This window comes from Ranitomeya imitator, chromosome 4 (assembly GCF_032444005.1).
Source record: "Ranitomeya imitator isolate aRanImi1 chromosome 4, aRanImi1.pri, whole genome shotgun sequence".
In the NCBI taxonomy this organism is placed as follows: domain Eukaryota; kingdom Metazoa; phylum Chordata; class Amphibia; order Anura; family Dendrobatidae; genus Ranitomeya; species Ranitomeya imitator.
Window position 1 is genome coordinate 11718541 of NC_091285.1, and position 17119 is coordinate 11735659.

Sequence of the window (17119 nt, forward strand, 5' to 3'; positions counted from 1 at the left end):
GGTGACAGCGCAGAGCGAGGATTATGATTGGCAGCGCACTGAGCCAATCAGGGCTCGGCGGGCGGGGCCAGACTGACATCTCGGCCGAGTTCTGCTTTAGAACGCTCAGTTGTATTTTCGCATCTTTCCTGGAGTCGGCGCCGCTCAGTCACCGGCCACATGGGGGCGCACATCAGCACGGTGAGCGGGGACCCGGGGCCTGGAGGGGTGTGACCGCTGCGCTGTCTGTCTGCAGGCTGGGCTCAAGAGGCTCTGCAGCAGCCGCGCCCACCCCTGGCCTTAGCGCTTACAGTCCACGGCCCAGATCGGGCACACGAGGGTGGGGGTCCTGGTGTAGCCCCCAGTGTTGGGGTCATGTGACCTTGGAGGTGGTCGGGAGAGGGGGGGTGTGTGCAGGCCCCGACCGTGTGCGTAATATGCTAATGAGGCATAAGGACCCAGTGGGCGGCCCTGACCTGTGGTGACCTCTCCTGCCCCGGACCACACCCCTTTGTCTAAATTGGCCCAGCATTTAAATTCTGCATGTACAGTGTGTGCCCCCTCTGTCCTGTGCGGGGCTCCCCCCCCCCTGTCCCCCTCTGTCCTGTGCGGGAGGTCGCTACATACAGATTTATATATACAGTCACCACTAGAGGGAGCTCACTACATACAGATTTATATATATATACAGCCACCACTAGAGGGAGCTCACTACATACAGATTATACAGTCACCACTAGAGGGAGCTCACTACATACAGATTATACAGCCACCACTAGAAGGAGCTCACTACATACAGATTTATATATATATACAGCCACCACTAGAGGGAGCTCACTACATACAGATTATACAGCCACCACTAGGGGGAGCTCACTACATACAGATTTATATATACAGCCACCACTAGAGGGAGCTCACTACATACAGATTTATATATACAGCCACCACTAGAGGGAGCTCACTACATACAGATTATACAGTCACCACTAGAGGGAGCTCACTACATACAGATTTATATATACAGCCACCACTAGAGGGAGCTCACTACATACAGATTTATATATACAGCCACCACTAGAGGGAGCTCACTACATACAGATTTATATATACAGTCACCACTAGAGGGAGCTCACTACATACAGATTTATATATACAGTCACCACTAGAGGGAGCTCACTACATACAGATTATACAGCCACCACTAGAGGGAGCTCACTACATACAGATTTATATATACAGCCACCACTAGAGGGAGCTCACTACATACAGATTTATATATACAGTCACCACTAGAGGGAGCTCACTACATACAGATTATACAGCCACCACTAGAGGGAGCTCACTACATACAGATTTATATATACAGCCACCACTAGAGGGAGCTCACTACATACAGATTATACAGCCACCACTAGAGGGAGCTCACTACATACAGATTTATATATACAGTCACCACTAGAGGGAGCTCACTACATACAGATTATACAGCCACCACTAGAGGGAGCTCACTACATACAGATTTATATATACAGCCACCACTAGAGGGAGCTCACTACATACAGATTTATATATACAGCCACCACTAGAGGGAGCTCACTACATGCAGATTATACAGCCACCACTAGAGGGAGCTCACTACATACAGAGTTATACAGCCACCACTAGAGGGAGCTCACTACATACAGATTTATATATACAGTCACCACTAGAGGGAGCTCACTACATACAGATTTATATATACAGCCACCACTAGAGGGAGCTCACTACATACAGATTTATATATACAGCCACCACTAGAGGGAGCTCACTACATACAGATTTATATATACAGTCACCACTAGAGGGAGTTCACTACATACAGATTTATATATACAGCCACCACTAGAGGGAGCTCACTACATACAGATTTATATATACAGCCACCACTAGAGGGAGCTCACTACATACAGATTTATACAGCCACCACTAGAGGGAGCTCACCACATACAGATTTATATATACAGTCACCACTAGAGGGAGCTCACTACATGCAGATTATACAGCCACCACTAGAGGGAGCTCACTACATACAGATTTATATATACAGCCACCACTAGAGGGAGCTCACTACATACAGATTTATATATACAGCCACCACTAGAGGGAGCTCACTACATACAGATTTATATATACAGCCACCACTAGAGGGAGCTCACTACATACAGATTTATATATACAGTCACCACTAGAGGGAGTTCACTACATACAGATTTATATATACAGTCACCACTAGAGGGAGCTCACTACATGCAGATTATACAGCCACCACTAGAGGGAGCTCACTACATACAGATTTATATATACAGCCACCACTAGAGGGAGCTCACTACATACAGATTTATATATACAGCCACCACTAGAGGGAGCTCACTACATGCAGATTATACAGCCACCACTAGAGGGAGCTCACTACATACAGATTTATATATACAGCCACCACTAGAGGGAGCTCACTACATACAGATTTATATATACAGCCACCACTAGAGGGAGCTCACTACATACAGATTTATATATACAGCCACCACTAGAGGGAGCTCACTACATGCAGATTATACAGCCACCACTAGAGGGAGCTCACTACATACAGATTTATATATACAGCCACCACTAGAGGGAGCTCACTACATACAGATTTATATATACAGCCACCACTAGAGGGAGCTCACTACATACAGATTATACAGTCACCACTAGAGGGAGCTCACTACATACAGATTTATACAGTCACCACTAGAGGGAGCTCACTACATACAGATTATACAGCCACCACTAGATGGAGCTCACTACATACAGATTATACAGTCACCACTAGAGGGAGCTCACTACATACAGATTTATACAGCCACCACTAGAGGGAGCTCACCACATACAGATTTATATATACAGTCACCACTAGAGGGAGCTCACTACATACAGATTTATACAGCCACCACTAGAGGGAGCTCACTACATACAGATTATACAGCCACCACTAGAGGGAGCTCACTACATACAGATTTATATATACAGTCACCACTAGAGGGAGCTCATTACATACAGATTTATATATACAGTCACCACTAGAGGGAGTTCACTACATACAGATTTATATATACAGCCACCACTAGAGGGAGCTCACTACATGCAGATTATACAGCCACCACTAGAGGGAGCTCACTACATACAGATTATACAGCCACCACTAGAGGGAGCTCACTACATACAGATTTATATATACAGCCACCACTAGAGGGAGCTCACTACATACAGATTTATACAGCCACCACTAGAGGGAGCTCACTACATACAGATTATACAGCCACCACTAGAGGGAGCTCACTACATACAGATTTATACAGCCACCACTAGAGGGAGCTCACTACATACAGATTTATATATACAGCCACCACTAGAGGGAGCTCACTACATACAGATTTATACAGCCACCACTAGAGGGAGCTCACTACATACAGATTATACAGCCACCACTAGAGGGAGCTCACTACATACAGATTTATACAGCCACCACTAGAGGGAGCTCACCACATACAGATTTATATATACAGTCACCACTAGAGGGAGCTCACTACATACAGATTTATATATACAGTCACCACTAGAGGGAGCTCACTACATGCAGATTATACAGCCACCACTAGAGGGAGCTCACTACATACAGATTTATATATACAGCCACCACTAGAGGGAGCTCACTACATACAGATTTATATATACAGCCACCACTAGAGGGAGCTCACTACATGCAGATTATACAGCCACCACTAGAGGGAGCTCACTACATACAGATTTATATATACAGCCACCACTAGAGGGAGCTCACTACATACAGATTTATATATACAGCCACCACTAGAGGGAGCTCACTACATACAGATTTATATATACAGCCACCACTAGAGGGAGCTCACTACATGCAGATTATACAGCCACCACTAGAGGGAGCTCACTACATACAGATTTATATATACAGCCACCACTAGAGGGAGCTCACTACATACAGATTTATATATACAGCCACCACTAGAGGGAGCTCACTACATACAGATTATACAGTCACCACTAGAGGGAGCTCACTACATACAGATTTATACAGTCACCACTAGAGGGAGCTCACTACATACAGATTATACAGCCACCACTAGAGGGAGCTCACTACATACAGATTATACAGTCACCACTAGAGGGAGCTCACTACATACAGATTTATACAGCCACCACTAGAGGGAGCTCACCACATACAGATTTATATATACAGTCACCACTAGAGGGAGCTCACTACATACAGATTTATACAGCCACCACTAGAGGGAGCTCACTACATACAGATTATACAGCCACCACTAGAGGGAGCTCACTACATACAGATTTATATATACAGTCACCACTAGAGGGAGCTCATTACATACAGATTTATATATACAGTCACCACTAGAGGGAGTTCACTACATACAGATTTATATATACAGCCACCACTAGAGGGAGCTCACTACATGCAGATTATACAGCCACCACTAGAGGGAGCTCACTACATACAGATTATACAGCCACCACTAGAGGGAGCTCACTACATACAGATTATACAGCCACCACTAGAGGGAGCTCACTACATACAGATTTATATATACAGCCACCACTAGAGGGAGCTCACTACATACAGATTTATACAGCCACCACTAGAGGGAGCTCACTACATACAGATTATACAGCCACCACTAGAGGGAGCTCACTACATACAGATTTATACAGCCACCACTAGAGGGAGCTCAGTACATAGAGATTTATATAGCCACCACTAGAGGGAGCTCACTACATACAGATTTATACAGCCACCACTAGAGGGAGCTCAGTACATAGAGATTTATATATACAGCCACCACTAGAGGGAGCTCACTACATACAGATTTATATATACAGCCACCACTAGAGGGAGCTCACTACATACAGATTATACAGCCACCACTAGAGGGAGCTCACTACATACAGATTTATACAGTCACCACTAGAGGGAGCTCACTACATACAGATTTATACAGCCACCACTAGAGGGAGCTCATTACATACAGATTTATATATACAGCCACCACTAGATGGAGCTCACTACATACAGATTATACAGTCACCACTAGAGGGAGCTCACTACATACAGATTTATACAGCCACCACTAGAGGGAGCTCACCACATACAGATTTATATATACAGCCACCACTAGAGGGAGCTCACCACATAGATTTATACAGTCACCACTAGAGGGAGCTCACCACATAGATTTATACAGCCACCACTAGAGGGAGCTCACTACATACAGATTTATACAGTCACCACTAGAGGGAGCTCGTTACATACAGATTTATACAGCCACCACTAGAGGGAGCTCATTACATACAGATTTATACAGCCTCCACTAGAGGGAGCTCGTTACATACAGATTTATACAGCCACCACTAGAGGGAGCTCATTACATACAGATTTATACAGCCTCCACTAGAGGGAGCTCACTACATACAGATTTATATATACAGCCACCACTAGAGGGAGCTCACTACATACAGATTTATACAGCCACCACTAGAGGGAGCTCACTACATACAGATTTATATATACAGCCACCACTAGAGGGAGCTCACTACATACAGAGTATACAGCCACCACTAGAGGGAGCTTACAACATACAGATTATACAGCCACCACTAGAGGGAGCTCACTACATACAGATTATACAGCTACCACTAGAGGGAGCTCACTACATACAGATTATACAGTCACCACTAGAGGGAGCTCACTACATACAGATTATACAGCCACCACTAGAGGGAGCTCACTACATACAGCTCCTGTAGTGGTCAATAGAAGCAGCTAGCTCCCTCTAGTGGTGGCTGCTCACTTTGCTGGTAATTCTGTATTTCTTCAGTCTCCATTGTAGAAGGTATTTTCAGTTAATGGCAGGAGACGTTCAGGAAAGTCTTGACCATCCAACAACTGGAGGAAACTTGTGATTGTGACCTTTCCTGTATATTGCAGAGGAGGCCGAGCGGCCCCCACTGCTCGCAGAGAGCAGCAGCTCATGGTTTCCACATAGTCACGGCCCTGACTGAAGAATGTAAAAAGTCAGGGGACGGGAAGTCTGTGCTGAGTCACACAAGTGAGACAAAATACGGGGCGGACAGATCCTAAAATACACTGCTCCAAAAAATAAAGTGAACACTCAAACAACAGAATATAACTCCAAGTAAATCAAACTTCTGTGAAATCAAACTGTCCACTTAGGAAGTAACACTGCTGACAATCAATCTCACCTGCTGTTGTGCAAATGGAATAGACAACAGATGGAAATTATTGGCAATTATCAAGACACCCTCAATAAAGGAGCAGTTCTGCCGGTGGGGACCACAGACCACATCTCAGTACCAATGCTTTCTGGCTGATGTTTTGGTCACTTTTGAATGTTGGTTGTGCTTTCACACTCGTGGTAGCATGAGAGGGACTCTACAACCCACACAAGTGCCTCAGGTAGTGCAGCTCATCCAGGATGGCACATCAATGCGAGCTGTGGCAAGAAGGTTTGCTGCGTTTGTCAGCGTAGTGTCCACAGGCTGGAGGCGCTATCAGGAGATGTTGGGGGTGCTGTAGGAGGGCAACAACCCAGCAGCAGGACCGCTACCTCCGCCTCTGTGCAAGGAGGAACAGGAGGAGCACTGCCAGAGCTCTGCAAAATGACCTCCAGCAGGCCACAAATGTGCATGTGTCTGCACAAACGGTTAGGAACCGTCTCCATGAGGATGGTCTGTGTGCCCGATGACCACAGATGGGGGTTGTGCTCACAGCCCGACACCGTGCAGGACGCTTGGCATCTGCCACAGAACACCACGATTGGCAAATTCACCACTGGCGCCCTGTGCTCTTCACAGATGAGAGCAGGTTCACACTGAGCACATGTGACAGACGTGACAGAGTCTGGAGACGCCGTGGAGAGCGATCTGCTGCCTGCAATATCCTTCAGTGACCGGTTTGGCAGTGGGTCAGTAATGGTGTGGGGAGGCATTTCTTTGGAGGGCCGCACAGCCCCCCATGTGCTCGCCAGAGGTAGCCTGACTGCCATTAGGTACCGAGATGGGATCCTCAGGCTTCTTGTGAGACCATATGATGGTGCGGTCGGCCCTGGGTTCCTCCTAATGCAGGACAATGCCAGACCTCATGTGGCTGGAGTATGTCAGCAGTTCCTGCAAGATGAAGGCATTGAAGCTATGGACTGGCTGCCCGTTCCCCAGACCTGAATCTGAATGAACACATCTGGGACATCATGTCTCGCTCCATCCACCAGCGTCACGGTGCACCACAGACTGTCCAGGAGTTGGCTGATGCTTTAGTCCAGGTCTGAGAGGAGATCCCTCAGGAGACTATCCGCCACCTCATCAGGAGCATGTCCAGGCATTGTATGGTGATCATACACAGGCACGTGGAGGCCACACACACTACTGAGCATCATTTCCTTGTCTTGAGGCATTTCCACTGAAGTTGGATCAGCCTGTAACTTCATTTTCCACTTTGATTTTGAGCATCATTCCAACTCCAGACCTCCGTGGGATATTAGTTGTGATTTACATTGATCATTTTTAGGTTTTATTTTTCTCAACACATTCCACTATGTAATGAATAAAGATTTACATCTGGAATATTTCATTCAGTGATATCTAGGAAGTAGGATTTTAGTGTTCCCTTTATTTTATTGAGATGTGTATATCCACTGCAGAATAGTGAGTGCAGCTCTGGAGTATAATACAGGAGGTAACTCAGGATCAGTAATGTAATGTATGTACACAGTGACTGCACCAGCAGAATAGTGAGTGCAGCTCTGGGGTATAATACAGGATGTAACTCAGGATCAGTAATGTAATGTATGTACACAGTGACTGCACCAGCAGAATAGTGAGTGCAGCTCTGGGGTATAATACAGGATGTAACTCAGGATCAGTAATATAATGTATGTACACAGTGAGTGCAGCTCTGAAGTATAATACTATGTGATGGCTCTTGTACTTTGGGTGTTTCTGCTCTCGTAGTTCTGCAGTTTTCTTGTCGGTTCTGCCTGTTGCTCGGTTAACGCTGCCGCTCTCTTGCAGTTGGGTCGCGTCGTCACTTATCCTTTCTACATCGTCTTTGCGATCTTCAGGAGACTTTTCGGGAAGCCGCCTCCGGCCATCACCTTGGAGAGCGCGGATGTGAAATACCCGCTGCGGCTCATCGATAAGGAGGTGAGTTCCTGATGCCGCCGGTCACATGATCGGGGTGAACGGGACAAGAATTGGCTCCATCTTTATCTCTGCCCTCAGGTCATCAGCCATGACACCCGCCGCTTCCGCTTTGCGCTGCCTTCTCCTGAACACATCCTGGGTCTCCCCATCGGTAAGGATGAGGCGATGTCTCGGTCACTCGGGGGTTAATATGTCGGTTTGGCGACTTCTGTCGTTTCTTTCAGGGCAGCACATCTACCTGTCGGCTCGGGTGGACGGGAACCTGGTTGTCCGCCCCTACACTCCGGTGTCCAGCGACGATGAGAAGGGCTACGTGGACCTGGTGGTGAAGGTGCGGGTGCTGCAGGGGCGGAGCCTGTCGGGGGGTGGAGCCTGTTGGGGTGGGTGGGACCTGTCGGGGGTGGAGCCTGTTGGGGTGGGTGGGACCTGTCGGGGGTGGAGCCTGTCGGGGGTGTGTGTGGGACCTGTCAGGGGTGGAGCCTGTCGGGGGGGGTGTGTGTGGGACCTGTCAGGGGTGGAGCCTGTCAGGGGTGTGTGTGGGACCTGTCAGGGGTGGAGCCTGTCGGGGGTGTGTGTGTGTGGGACCTGTCAGGGGGGTGGAGCCTGTGGGGGGGTGGGACCTGTCAGGGGTGGAGCCTGTCGGGGGGGTGTGGGACCTGTCAGGGGTGGAGCCTGTCGGGGGGTGTGTGTGGGACCGGTCGGGGGGGGTGGGACCTTTCAGGGGTGGAGCCTGTCGGGGGGTGAGACCTGTCGGGGGGTGAGACCTGTCGGGGGGTGAGACCTGTCGGGGGGTGAGACCTGTCGGGGGGTGAGACCTGTCGGGGGGTGAGACCTGTCGGGGGGTGAGACCTGTCGGGGGGTGAGACCTGTCGGGGGGTGAGACCTGTCGGGGGGTGAGACCTGTCGGGGGGTGAGACCTGTCGGGGGGTGAGACCTGTCGGGGGGTGAGACCTGTCAGGGGTGGAGCCTATTGGGTGTGGGACCTGTCAGGGGTGGAGCCTGTCGGGGGGTGTGTGTGGGACCGGTCGGGGGGGGTGGGACCTTTCAGGGGTGGAGCCTGTCGGGGGGTGAGACCTGTCGGGGGGTGAGACCTGTCGGGGGGTGAGACCTGTCGGGGGGTGAGACCTGTCGGGGGGTGAGACCTGTCGGGGGGTGAGACCTGTCGGGGGGTGAGACCTGTCGGGGGGTGAGACCTGTCGGGGGGTGAGACCTGTCGGGGGGTGAGACCTGTCGGGGGGTGAGACCTGTCGGGGGGTGAGACCTGTCGGGGGGTGAGACCTGTCAGGGGTGGAGCCTATTAAGGGTGGAACCTGTCGGGGGGGGGGGGGTGTGGGACCTGTCAGGGGTGGAGCCTGTCGGGGGTGGGACCTGTCAGGGGTGGAGCCTATTGGGGGTGGAACCTGTCGGGGGTGTGGGGGCGTGGGACCTGTCAGGGGTGGGACCTGTCAGGGGTGGAGCCTGTCGGGGGGCGTGGGACCTGTCAGGGGTGGAGCCTGTCGGGGGGGTGAGACCTGTCAGGGGTGGAGCCTGTCGGGGGGTGAGACCTGTCAGGGGTGGAGCCTGTCGGGGGGGGTGAGACCTGTCAGGGGTGGAGCCTGTCGGGGGGGTGTGGGACCTGTAAGGGGTGGAGCCTGTCGGGGGGGCGTGGGACCTGTCAGAGGTGGAGCCTGTCGGGGGTGTGTGGGACCTGTCAGGGGTGGAGCCTGTCGGGGGGGCGTGGGACCTGTCAGGGGTGGAGCCTGTCGGGGGGGGGTGGGACCTGTCAGGGGTGGAGCCTGTCGGGGGGGCGTGGGACCTGTCAGGGGTGGAGCCTGTCGGGGGGGCGTGGGACCTGTCAGGGGTGGAGCCTGTCGGGGGGGCGTGGGACCTGTCAGGGGTGGAGCCTGTCGGGGGGGCGTGGGACCTGTCAGGGGTGGAGCCTGTCGGGGGGACGTGGGACCTGTCAGGGGTGGAGCCTGTCGGGGGGGCGTGGGACCTGTCAGGGGTGGAGCCTGTCGGGGGGGACCTGTCAGGGGTGGAGCCTGTCGGGGGGGGGGGGGTGTGGGACCTGTCAGGGGTGGAGCCTGTCGGGGGGGGGGGGGACCTGTCAGGGGTGGAGCCTGTCGGGGGGTGGGTGGGACCGGTCGGGGGGGTGGGACCTGTCGGGGGTGGAGCCTGTCGGGGGGTGAGACCTGTCGGGGGTGGAGCCTGTCGGGGGGTGAGACCTGTCGGGGGTGGAGCCTGTCAGGGGTGGAGCCTGTCGGGGGTGGGACCTGTCAGGGGTGGAGCCTATTGGGGGTGGAACCTGTCAGGGATGGAGCCTGTCGGGGGGGGGGGGGTGTGGGACCTGTCAGGGGTGGAGCCTGTCGGGGGGCGTGGGACCTGTCGGGGGTGGAGCCTGTCGGGGGGTGAGACCTGTCAGGGGTGGAGCCTGTCGGGGGTGGGACCTGTCAGGGGTGGAGCCTGTCGGGGGGCGTGGGACCTGTCAGGGGTGGAGCCTGTCGGGGGGGTGGGACCTGTCAGGGGTGGAGCCTGTCGGGGGGTGTGTGGGACCTGTCAGGGGTGGAGCCTGTCGGGGGGTGTGTGGGACCTGTCAGGGGTGGAGCCTGTCGGGGGGGGGGGGTGGGACCTGTCAGGGGTGGAGCCTGTCGGGGGGGGGGGGGGGTGGGACCTGTCAGGGGTGGAGCCTGTCGGGGGGGGGGGGTGGGACCTGTCAGGGGTGGAGCCTGTCGGGGGGGGGGGTGGGACCTGTCAGGGGTGGAGCCTGTCGGGGGGGGTGTGGGACCTGTCAGGGGTGGAGCCTGTCGGGGGGGGGTGGGACCTGTCAGGGGTGGAGCCTGTCGGGGGGGGTGTGGGACCTGTCGGGGGTGGAGCCTGTCGGCCTCATTAATGTGAGTTGTTTTTTTTTCAGATTTATTTTAAAGGCATACACCCCAAATTTCCAGACGGCGGCAAAATGTCTCAGTATCTAGAAGCGCTGAAGATTGGGGAGACCATCGACTTCAGGGGGCCCAGCGGGCTGCTGACCTACAGCGGGAGGGGTAATGTCCTGGCGGCCGGCGGGGGAGGGGACGCACACGAGGGGACAATCGCGATACAATTTCTCTTGGTTTCTTTAAGGAACGTTCCAGATCCGTCCTGACAAGAAAACTGCGCCCGTCACCAAGAAGGTTCAGCAGCTGGGAATGATCGCCGGGGGCACAGGTATAAAGGGGCCGACAACTCTCATCATGTGACCTCTGATGTGCAGAGTTCTCAGACCAGACCTTGGGGGGGTGTGGCTTATGCAGATACATCCCGGTGTGGTGGATGGTGATTGGCTGTCAGTCTGTGCCCCGCCCCCGCTTTAGGAGACTTTTACTGACCGTCCCCCTGGGATCCTGAATGGTGGATGATGATCGGCAGCTTTTCTCCTGTGCAGGGATCACCCCCATGCTGCAGCTCATCCGCGCCGTCATGAAGGACAAAGACGACCGCACTGTCTGCTACCTGCTGTTTGCTAATCAGGTCTGTATGACCGGCAGCCATGAGGGTGGAGGAGGGGTTGGTGGAGGGGTGTCTGGTGCTTTGTGGGGGGATGCAGTGACTATTGTGGGGGTGGGGAGGATGCTGCTGTGACTAATGAGGGGTCCTGCTGTTGGCAGGTGGGATGTCCCAATGCAGCCCCCTCTGTCTCTGGCTCCGTACCCCTCTGTCTCTGGCTCCGTACCCCTCTGTCTCTGGCTCCGTACCCCTCTGTCTCTGGCTCAGTACCCCTCTGTCTCTGGCTCCGTACCCCTCTGTCTCTGGCTCCGTATCCCTCTGTCTCTGTATCCCCTCTGTCTCTGGCTCCGTACCCTTAGGATGGCGATCATGCATGTATTACCTTCCAGTTCCATCCAGAGCTCCTCTCCGGGTTGAGCTGCAGCTCTGGCTGTGACTGGAGTAGGTCACTTTTCTGGCTTCTTTCAGGCGGAGAAGGACATCCTGCTGCGGGACGAGCTGGAGGAGATCCGGACCGTCCACCCGGGCAGATTCAAGCTGTGGTACACGCTGGATCGGGCCCCTGAAAGTAAGAGCCTCCATCATCCTGTGCTGCGGATACTGCAGGACTACATCTCCCAGCATGCTCACCCCAGTTGCTGGCTATCAGGGCATGCTGGGAGTTGTAGTTTTCAGCTGCCGGGGCCAGTGTAGGTTTATCGTACACTTTCCTATACAATGTATTTGTTTTTTTTCCCCCCCATGTATGAGATCTCTGCTTGCTGTCAGTGAGTGAACCTTCAGTGTCGCACAGCTGAGGGTTTGCTCCTGTGTCTCCTCTGGACCGGGCTGCTGCTGTTACACAGCTGAGGGTTTGCTCCTGTGTCTCCTCTGGACCGGGCTGCTGATGTTACACAGCTGAGGGTTTGTTACATTACCTCTCATGGATGGGGTCAGACGAGGCTTGATGTCCTCGCTCACTGACAGCAGAGATCTGGGTGTCGCTTTCTATAGTTTTCCCTTTTTTCTCCACAAGCTGTGATCCCCTGTGTGGCCACCAGGGGGCGCCGTCTGCCATTTCTCATGATCTCGTCCCTCCAGGTTGGGATTACAGCCAGGGCTTCGTCAATGAGGACATGATCCGCTCCTTTATGCCCCCGCCCGGGGACGACGTGCTGATCCTGATGTGCGGACCACCCCCCATGATCCAGTACGCCATCAACCCCAGCCTGGACAAGCTGAACTACCCCCAGGACCGCAGATTTGCCTACTAGACGCCGTGCTTTACCGGAAAGGCGAAGCCGTTGTGTGACCGAGCGTGCGGCGGACCGTCTCCTCCGTTACAGCATCCTTCTGACTGGTGCACGGACTGATGCCGTCAGCTGGGGGCTGCTATGTATCCATAGGTGGGAGGTGTCTTAAAGGGGCGGGTGTTATGTACTAGGTAGGTGATGTTTCGGGGTTCAGTCGGCATTTGACTAGGACTTGTGTAAATGAAAGTGCCAGCTGGGAGTTGTAGTCCTACTTCTACAATTGTGTACAGTATTCGATGCAACACTAAGGAAAGTGGACGCGCGTCGGGGGGTTGTCCTGCTCTCGTCACAATGTGCCTGTATCTGCTTCTTGCACCCCTCCTATCTGCGCTATCCCCCTTTTTTTCGCTTCGTTACCTTTCCGTGTACAATGTATTTTTTATTCTTCATCAATACAGGAAAGACTTTGATCTCCGTCTCCTTATTATTACATTTCCCCCGGTATCATCTCCTGTGCTCAGTACCATATTCAGCCACTAGAGGGCACTAATAAAGGGTTTCTCCACTGATAGATATTTTGTGTGTCTGGCCCTTTAAAAGTAAAGCACAAAAAGTTTGAATTTTGGTCACATCCAAATTAAAGGGGTTCAGTGATCAGCTGTAATCTATGGATAGATGGTTACAAGTGTTCAGTTTCCCTACAGCGCCTCTAGAGGAGAAAGGAAGAATTACAATTGGCAATAAAAACAAGCCAAGGGGGTCCTAGAGCTAAGACCACTGAAGTAGAATTTGCTAAAAAAGGTCCCTTTAATAATATACAGCAGTGATTTGTGCTCCTGTAATGGTGACAATAGAGAAACAGTAGTGTGAGAATGTAACCGGACACAACAATGAACAATGGAGTCATGTGACGCAGCCGTGTGCACCGCAAGGTGAGAAAGGCACCGAACCTGGAAGAGCCGCTGCTTTACTAATACAAAGCTCCAAATCCTCCCTAGATATACTTACATGAGTCTATATTGCTGCAGCCACCACTAGGGGGAGCTCCCTGTATACAGAGATACATGACAAGATCCAGTCTGCAGCCACCACTAGGGGGAGCTCCCTGTATACAGAGATACATGATAAGATCCTGTCTGCAGCCACCACTAGGGGGGGGGCTCCCTGTATACAGAGATACATGATAAGATCCTGTCTGCAGCCACCACTAGGGGGAGCTCCCTGTATACAGAGATACATGACGAGATCCCGTCTGCAGCCACCACTAGGGGGAGCTCCCTGTATACAGAGATACATGACGAGATCCCGTCTGCAGCCACCACTAGGGGGAGCTCCCTGTATACAGAGATACATGACAAGATCCCGTCTGCAGCCAGCACTAGGGGGAGCTCCCTGTATACAGAGATACATGATAAGATCCCGTCTGCAGCCACCACTAGGGGGAGCTCCCTGTATACAGAGATACATGATAAGATCCCGTCTGCAGCCACCACTAGGAGGAGCTCCCTGTATACAGAGATACATGATAAGATCCCGTCTGCATCCACCACTAGGGGGAGCTCCCTGTATACAGAGATACATGACAAGATCCCGTCTGCAGCCACCACTAGGGGGAGCTCCCTGTATACAGAGATACATGATAAGATCCCGTCTGCAGCCACCACTAGGGGGAGCTCCCTTTATGCAGAGATACATGATAAGACCTGAGGTTTGGCTACTATACACACCAGTGACCGTCTGCAGTCAGAAGATAGTAATCGCAGCATGCTTCCAGCAATGAAGGGGTGTCCGGATGTCTGCTATAGCAATATCTGGGTGTGTAAAGCATAGCGGCCGCGGGTATCTTGAGATAGCAAAACTCAGATATAAGGTTAATCCCAGCGTGCAATACTTTGCTAATACCCAGACATTTCGTGCAGATAAATGTATGTCCGACCCTCTGTGAGCGAAGCTGCACATCTTCCTGTGCTGGATATTTAGCTGCAATGTATCTGTCTGGAACACAAAGTAGATGACACAGGAATCCGGTCATCAGCATTGGACAGGACAGTCATCAGCCGCGGCATCGGCCAGAGCAGTAGTCTGCCTCTTCATCGGACGGAGTTGTTGTTGGCTGCGGCATCAGAGCGGTTGTCAGCTGCGGCATTGGTCGGGGGGCGATCGTCGGCTGCGGCGCGGTTGGGGCGGTCGTCGGCCTTGGACTGACCAGTCGACGGCTGCGGCATCAGACAGAGCGGTTGTCAGCTGCAGCATCGGTCGGGCGGTCGTCGGCTCAAGCATCAGATGGCGTGGTTGTCAGTTCCGGCATCGGACAGAGCGGTTGTCAGCTGCGGCATCGGACAGAGCGGTTGTCAGCTGTGGCATCGGACAGAGCAGTTGTCAGCTGTGGCCTTCGGTCGGAGCAATTGTCAGTTCCGGCATCAGACAGAGCGGTTGTCAGCTCCGGCATCGGACAGAGCGGTTGTCAGCTGCGGCATTGGACAGAGCGGTTGTCAGCTGTGGCATCGGACAGAGCAGTTGTCAGCTGTGGCCTTCGGTCGGAGCAATTGTCAGTTCCGGCATCAGACAGAGCGGTTGTCAGCTCCGGCATCGGACAGAGCGGTTGTCAGCTGCGGCATTGGACGGAGCAGTTGTCAGCTGCGGCATCGGACAGAGCGGTTGTCAGCTGCGGCATCGGACAGAGCGGTTGTCAGCTGCGGCATTGGTCGGAGCGGTTGTAGTCCCGGTGACTATAGGAAGTTGATGTAGACTTTGCCGATGTTCCTCTGGCCGTTCCTCCTGGAGATACAGGCGTCCAGCAGGTCGCGGGTGGGCAGGAAGGTGTCGGTGTCCAGGATGTACTGCTTCAGGGCGCGCTCTCCGGGGGCGCCATTCTTCTTCTCCTTGCTGACGCTCTCCAGTAAGATCCCGCGAATGTCCTTAGGTTTCTCGGCTGATCCGAACACCATGAAGAGCCCCAGGCAGTCTGGGCCGACCAGTCGGCAGAACTCCTCCAGCTTCTCGTAGCGGCTGCGCTCCTTGTAGGAATCGGTGAGTCGGATCTCCTTCAGGGACCCCAGGTGGACGGTGTCGGTGTCCCCTCGGCCATCGTCGGTGAAGTCAGACATCTGCAGCGCCTGGACGGCGATCTGGAGCCGCATCGATCGGTCGGGACCCAGCAGCGTCCAGATCCAGTCCACCCCGAAGAGCGCGGCCTGCTGCGCGGTCATCTTGCTGGTGTGGATCCGCTCCTCCACGCTCTTCTCCACACAGAAGGTGATGAAGTCCACCAGGAAGATGTCAGTCAGGGTCTCCGTGGTGGGATGCAGCGTCCCGTGAGGGTCCTGGAATCCCAGGTAGTGGCGGAGCTTGTGCGAGGCGTGCACCACTCCCTGGCTGAAGACCTCGCACACAATGTCCGCCTTCTCCAATGGGGGGACAATCACGGGGCCGGAGGGCGTCTGCCCCATGACGGTCAGATCTGAGGAGCAGCTGTGCACTGCCAGCGGGACAGGTGACGATGGTGGGCGGGGATGACAGCTGCCGCCGCACCTGCCGAAACCAGACCGACAACTTTCCCACAGAGAAAATTAAAGGGGCGGATATCATAACGGAGCAAAGTGTGAACTGAAGGCTGTGAAAACTGGTGTGAAACTGCAGCTCCGGCCCATTCACTTGTGTGCATGCGATACCAAAGGCAGCCTGAGGGCAAGGGGGGCGCTGATGCTTTCTAATATACATTCTCTCCCTTCAAGCCGGAGTTAAATTAACAAGTGAAAACTGTCACTTTAAATTAATGGATGCCCCTTTCCTCTCTGAGGGGCGAGGGCAGACGTGTAAGTTTCCAAAATGACCTTTAAGAATACTTGGTCCAAAAACAAACAACCGGTTTTATGTATGCAGCTCCATGTGTTACCATGGTTACCGACTAAAGGCTTCTGTCCGCCGGCTACGTCATAGAATCCTAGAATGTTTGAGCTGGAAGGGACCCCCGGGGTCCTTGTGTCCGACCCCAGGTTCAATGCAGGAGTCACTAAACCATCTCAGACAGATGTCTGTCCAGCCTCTGTGTGAAGACTTCCATTGAAGGAGAACTCACCACCTCTCGTGGCCGCATGTTCCACTCATTGATCGCCCTCACTGTCAAAAAAGTTATTTCTAATCTCTAATCT

General features: G+C 53.0%; 2 protein-coding genes across 2 annotated transcripts; one reads left to right on the plus strand and one right to left on the minus strand.

Moving 5' to 3' along the window:
• The first annotated feature begins 31 nt into the window (after positions 1–31).
• On the plus strand, positions 32–13438 carry CYB5R3 (cytochrome b5 reductase 3). The gene is made up of 9 exons (XM_069763030.1): positions 32–180; positions 8143–8274; positions 8353–8425; positions 8499–8605; positions 11165–11294; positions 11374–11457; positions 11675–11760; positions 12205–12304; positions 12817–13438. Exons 1-9 carry the CDS (start codon positions 160–162, stop codon positions 12987–12989), a joined length of 906 nt encoding a protein of 301 aa, XP_069619131.1. The 5' UTR covers positions 32–159; the 3' UTR covers positions 12990–13438.
• A 318-nt stretch (positions 13439–13756) lies between these two features.
• Positions 13757–16465, minus strand: REP15 (RAB15 effector protein). The gene has a single exon (XM_069763031.1). The coding sequence runs from the start codon at positions 16415–16417 to the stop codon at positions 15698–15700; it is 720 nt and encodes a 239-aa protein (XP_069619132.1). The 5' UTR covers positions 16418–16465; the 3' UTR covers positions 13757–15697.
• Between the last annotated feature and the right edge of the window lie 654 nt (positions 16466–17119).

What these genes read in the sequence shown, in the direction of transcription:
- CYB5R3 (XM_069763030.1), top strand. Translation starts at nt 160, where the DNA reads ATGGGGGCGCACATCAGCACG. An exon ending in CATCCTGGGTCTCCCCATCG is followed by an intron (nt 8,426 to 8,498) that starts GTAAGGATGAGG and finishes CGTTTCTTTCAG; the next exon opens with GGCAGCACATCTACCTGTCG. An exon ending in GCTGGATCGGGCCCCTGAAA is followed by an intron (nt 12,305 to 12,816) that starts GTAAGAGCCTCC and finishes TCGTCCCTCCAG; the next exon opens with GTTGGGATTACAGCCAGGGC.
- REP15 (XM_069763031.1), bottom strand. Translation starts at nt 16,417, where the DNA reads ATGGGGCAGACGCCCTCCGGCCCCGTGATTGTCCCCCCATTGGAGAAG.